At 34.7% G+C, this 6,284-nt stretch overlaps 1 protein-coding gene across 1 annotated transcript in view; it reads right to left on the reverse strand.

The window, feature by feature from the left end:
• Window positions 1–521: 521 nt before the first annotated feature.
• LOC118751792 (zwei Ig domain protein zig-8-like) overlaps window positions 522–6,284 on the reverse strand; it is a gene marked incomplete at its 3' end in the record, with an annotated part of 32,007 nt that continues 26,244 nt past the window's right edge. The window contains exons 2-3 of the mRNA XM_036486606.1: window positions 1,055–1,132; window positions 522–654 (exon numbers count right to left, since the gene is read on the reverse strand). Coding sequence (XP_036342499.1) covers window positions 522–654; window positions 1,055–1,132 — 211 coding nt within the window. The remainder of the gene's footprint in view (window positions 655–1,054; window positions 1,133–6,284) is intronic.

Here is a 6,284-nt window from a genome sequence, read left to right on the forward strand (position 1 = left end):
TTGGTGTTCTATAGGGCCCGAGAAAGAGACAGACATTGAAGCGAATGATGATCACAAATCGTTCCAGATTCCGGAGTGATGATAAATCAGGAAGGACCGAGCTGTCAATTACACTTGGCAATCCTGGTATTGAATGGCAGTCGAACAAAGAGCGCGAACCACAGAGAGAGTACGTCGGTAGTCGGTAATTAGCAACGACAGCGTGCTGTCTGCTTCTTGCAACTTGATATTGTATTTCATTGTTTAAAATCAAACTTAATTTATTAATTCGATTTCCATAAAATTTATATTCATCATAAATTATTAAAGTTACGTGTTTTATTATTTCGGCAATCTCTGATAACTGTTTGATAAATGTGCATTCCCATCAAAAAACTTGAGGTAGCTCCCCTCTACTATATCGGAGTATGATGTTCCTTGCATACACAGGTGAAAGGTAAATTTTAATCCGACACTATTTTTAACTTACAATTTCTTGCTTTTTGGCTGAAGTAAACTTTAATGTTGGAAACTTTACTTACCAATTACACTGAAAGTGTATGAGAGAGACATCTTTGGTTCTGTATTGATTTGGCATTCGTAAATGCCCGAATCCCGCGGTTGTGGATATTTTATTTGCAATGTCCAGTTACCCGAATTTTCCGGGCGTATTACCTAAGAAAACAAATAAAGTTAAATTTTTATAGGAACAAATTAAAATTTTCAGCAACTGTTTTTAACCGATTTCAAAAAAGGAGGAGGTTATCAATTCGTCAGATTATTATTTTTATTTACTTATTTACTTAAAAATTACTTGTTATTTTCATAAAATAAAATATAACGAATATACAGGATATTTTTTGAAGATCTCTTTAAAAAAAGGAAACAATTTCGCACTTAACCGGTTGATGTGACGTAAATAATAATCTTTTAGCAGTTTTCAATTGAAACATTTATTAGTTTAATTACAAATATCGAAAAAAGATTTGCAAATCGCAGCGATATCAAATCGTTATATCTTCAGAAAAGATTTGCATGTATATTAAATGTATTTTGCATTGTAAAACAAACTTACTTGAAATCGCTGATCTGATGTATATGTCGTCGAACCGGCGGTCAGTATGTGTAAATCCCGCTTCCTTATCCAAGACACCTGCAAAAAATTAAATTATGCAAAACTTGTAAATGACTCAAAAATGCAAAGTATGCTAAATAAATAATAAGCAGCTTATAAGCAATCGATAGACTGGCAAAAAACACTAGCAATCAGTGCTTAGTCAATGGTGATTTTTGTTAATAAATGTGAATGTTTTTAGGATACATTTTACTTTTATTTTTATTTTATTTTTTGTAAAAGTATGTTGAATGCTGAGATAATTACTGAAGGTATAAATTAAAACTGTTTTTAATTCCAAACCCTTTTAATGGCCAATTATACTCCTGGGCGAGACCTTTTCGGTGACATAAAAGTTTTAAAAATCGTTCATCTAATAAGATAGCTATAGCAAAAAAATGCGAATTAGTTGTTCTTAGCGGGTTTTTCCCGACATAAGTGTTCAAATAAAACTGACGAGGGCTAAATCTTATTGAAGTGAAATTCCTTGCTTGGGAGTTGGTTTGCTTGGGAGTAAATTGGCAAAGTGAACAGAAATTGCAGACGGAAATATAGGTTTGGGTATCGATAATTTTATCGGTGTTGCAATCGGTATTTTTATCGATGTAAGGCAAGTTTCACGTCTTCAGTGTGGCCCATATATAGTGATACGGCTTAATGTCCACCCATGTGCGCAAAGAAAAAATACGACAAGGAACGCAGACAAGCCTGCAGCGTATGCGGATGTTGTATTTGACAAGAACTCGATCGCCAGTATCAGCTGCTACAGTTTATGGGCTGAGCTATGGACTCAGCAGCGTAACATTGAAGCCCTGGAGACAAACGTCCTCGAGCGACGCCGTATTTGCATCGGAAGAAATGCAGATAGCAGATAGCGACGCCTTACAACACGCTACAAGTAGAAAGCATAGCCGCTAAACAGGCGTCCCAAATTCCCAGTATTTTAACTCTCGATCTACCGAATGGCCGTATGCACCTCTCAGAAATGGGCTACAGCGGTCACCATATACATACTTACAGGCGTAATAAGTTCCTAAATCCGAGAGCTTACATTTTCATGTACCAACTAAGATGTGACTCTTCGTTTTTATGTACATAAGTACAGTTATATGTATCTATGTATATTTTCCTTTCCATTTCTTTATATGGAAAATACTTATAGGGAATTTACTTGTGACGATTTTTCAGGCGATTTTTAGTTGAAAGCAACAATCGCCTGGTGTAAACGGCCTTTCAACTAATCGCTTTCAATGAAGTTGGTCGGCTGCCTACTTTCGTTCAACTTTTGGTTCAACTAATCGCCTATGAAAGTTGAATCAAGTAAATTCCTTATTACATATACATTTTTTAACTAAAATCGTATTTCTCATTATTATTCAAGGGCAGTCGCATTCGTTGACACGAATTAGGCACAAAGGGACCCGAAAACTTCTCTAAGCATAAATGTGCAAATTGTCATTAAAGTGTTATTGTCAAAGTGCAAAACTTTCTTGAGCTCAGCTTTTCATCACCAGCGAAAAAACCTTTGACCTTTCACTCAACTTTTGTCAAAACAAGCAAAGCGACGTTATTATTTACTCGAATCCGTATTGAGGTCGTGAAAAAAGTATTGCGTCAATTTTAATATCAACAACAATGTTATTAATCACTTCGCCAAATTTTAATGCCTAAGGTCAACTAAGCGATGCAAAAGAAATTACCAACAAATCTTTGTTACATAATTTAGGAGACACTCGTTCAAGTTTACACAGCATTCTGCGACATTATCGGCCCCAAGCGACTATAAAAAAAAAAAAACCCGAGATTCGGCAACAAAGTTGTAGACACACACATTAAATACAATTAAAGCATTGTAAATACGTTTAAACTTTTAGGCCACAATTTCGCTCTGCACTTCGACAGTTTCAAGTGTCAAAGCCGCGTACTGACATCAACAACTCTTTTCTTTCTTTTGTTTTTGCTGTCATTCAAAAGTTTTTATGTTTTTTTTGCTACCTCGGCGGCGGTAGGCCTGCTTCAGTAGAAGGTTGAGAGGATTTTCGCTCCACTGACAAATAATGAAACAAGATTGCGAGTGAAGCAAAAATAACAACAGCATTATCAACGCAAATGAAGACACACAATGAGAAAACACTGAACAGCTGAGCGCAGTCGGTAGGAAAAAAGCAACCCTAATAACGGTGTGTACAAAAACTACAAAACAAAAGGGACTCGAACCAACCCTTCAAGTGTCAAAAGAAAACAAACAAGTAAATAAATGAAAAGTACAAAAAACAGAAAGCTGAAAACATTTTCAATGAAAATAAAAACATAACTGAAAATGTGTTAATCCTTACATATGTATATTAGGCATATGACTTTTCTAAAATTAAATATACCCATAATGAGAAGTTGCGATTTAGTAAGAAATTCGTAAAAAAACTTCCAGCAGGGATCATTGAGGAAAAAAATCTGTAACCAAAAAAATCATTTACTCGTACAAATGTACACTGCCGGCAAAAAGTATTGACACAGCGAATTTTGCACAATATATATGCACAACTTTCTATTCTAATATTTTTGCGCTATTTTTTTTAAATGATATGTTTCATTATACAACAAAAACGCAAAAATATAATTTCTAAACTTTGGGCAAAACTCTCGAAAATTCAATAAATTTTCATGCAAATTTTCAACTTTTTAATCAGATCTTTTAGAATTTTCTTGGGTATGCAGTTTGGGTATGAAGCATCGATTTTTGAAATTTCTTTGGTTAAGGGGGTTTCGCATTTTTTTTCATATAAAGTGTTTTCGATTTTTTTTTTATGGAAGAGACTGCTTAAAAAAAATACAAAAATCAAAGGTAATTCGTAGCTACTTAGAATTTCTACTTTATTTCAATAAAATTGATTGAGCTACAAATCTGCGTACTCAAAAAAATTCTAAAACTTTTGATTAAAAAGTTGAAAATTTGCATGAAAATTTGCTGAAGTTTTGCACAAAGCTTATAAATTATATTTTTTTGTTTTTTGTTGTGGAATGAACTATATTTTTATAAAAAATTCTCCAAAAAATATAAAAATAAAAGTTGTTGCAGATATTGTAAAAAAGCAGCTGTGCCAATCCTTTTTGCCGGCAGTGTATATAGAAAATTCTATGTCAACCGAATTATGACTTAGAATTTTAAATATATGTATTGGCATATCCGAAAAACAGTCAATCGAAAACGGAAGAAATGCCTGATATCCAAACACTCGCATTTTTTGTTTTTCAAACATGGCATAGTGCTACGTAGTTCTGAGTTGCCCCTCTTACTTCCTAAAGCATAGCTCTGAATAGTATTAATTTTGGTAATTTATCCACCAAAAATTTTACCGAAATTTCCCTATAAATAAAAAATTTAGTCAAGCGTAGGCACATCACCATAACCATAGATCACATAGCCAAAAAATACATAAACAGGGAAGAGCAGGTGCCCAAACTGAAGGATGTCGAAATGTTGGACTCGGAAGATTTTCTTGCAAATACAGTAAATAAGTTGATCAGTCTCGGTGCATTATCGGAAATTTCGTGGTAAGGCTTAATTTTCCGACGGATGTACCAAGATCACCAAGCACGATTTTGATATCGCGACGGGGTCAGCGTTCGTACGTGCGGTCTAGTCGGTCATAGAGGGGATCCTTGGAGGCCTCACCTTTCTCTTTCGTGTGAAGGCGTGGGTGCAAATGAGCGAAATGTTATCAAAAGGACAGGTTCTCATCCGAGACTGGGTCCGGAGACTAGCACACAACCCTCTACTGGGCGTGTGACTTCTCAGATTAGGTGCTCAACTGCTTCTGAATAGGTGCTCAACTGCTAGCCAGAGGATACTTCGCGAAAACACTGCAAGTCGGGAGTTGCTAGAACCGGACGAAGAATAATAGCTTTTAACCACTCGCGGTTTAAGTAGGGCTTAGCTTGAAAATATTTTAAAGCGGGTCGTCACTTGTTTGCAAAGTCGAATTTAATTATATTATGCAAAATTTATATATATATGATATGTTAATATATTTATGCCAGCCATTTAAGCCTTTTCATTTCGATTTATGCTCTAATTCATTTAACTTATTAAATAATTGGAATTAAATTTTAATTGTAACAGGTGGCAACCCTTAAAAAAAAAACTTTATCGCACATCTACAGGTCAAGCCCTACAATTTGACACCCAAGAACACAAAATTTCAACTGTAATCTGCATCGCTTGATTTTCAGTAACGTCCAAATACAAATTTCAAGGGCAAATACAAATTAATGCAAACTAATATTTTTGATCTCTCGAGAGTACCGCTTTAAACCTTCCCTTTTAAACACACAATTTTTTTAAATCCAAATTTTTTGCCCAAAAAATATTAATAGACACTTCCGAACGTAACGTCCGCGTGGCTAAGATTTGCTGTACGTAGGTATATGCATGTTGTTTTTTTCTGTACAAATTTTTTCCTCCGTGTTCCCCGCGGGAACTTTTTTTTATCAAGTTTAATTAGTCTTTCATCATTCCTCATCCTCTCCTCATAAGTACATATACTTAATTAAAACAAGTCATATGCCTAATGTACATACATACACATATAGAAAGTGTTTATGTAGGCCTTGCAGCTCAATTGTGATGGTGACAACGAAAAACTGCGGCTGCAACAGTGGCAGTGGAAAAACGGCGAATGTAGCGTAAAAAAGTCAAGCGGGACGCAACCCTACGCTTTTTTTTTTTGCTTTCTTACTTATTCTTATTTTGATTTTTGTTTTGTTTTACACGAAAAAGTTGCTTAAACTTTTGCCACACATTTCGTTTGCATATTAAACTGTGTATGTCAGAGGGTTTACGGGTGCCGAAAAAAGTTAGCTTTAATTTCTTCAGGTCTAAATATTTATTATTATTTTTTTTTTGTCAGATAATATTAAGCTCCTGAGCTACCGAAAAGTACTTTGCCTTTCAACGAAGTTTATCTTTGCTATCAAATACGGCCTTTGAGCCTTTTGAAATTTTTCCTTTGTACCACAATCAAAATAATAGCTCTAAAGTTCTATAGAATAATGTGAATGGTGACCACAATACACGACAAACAAATTCTTTACACTTAAATATATAGAAGAACGGAAAGTTTTAATTATGATAAACGCAGCCAGCAAACGATGTTTGGTACTCAAATCAGGTACCAAATAAGAAAAGCAGCAA

Source organism: Rhagoletis pomonella, unplaced genomic scaffold, assembly GCF_013731165.1.
Source record: "Rhagoletis pomonella isolate Grant_MI unplaced genomic scaffold, Rhpom_1.0 Rhpom_scaffold_00999, whole genome shotgun sequence".
NCBI classification, from domain to species: domain Eukaryota; kingdom Metazoa; phylum Arthropoda; class Insecta; order Diptera; family Tephritidae; genus Rhagoletis; species Rhagoletis pomonella.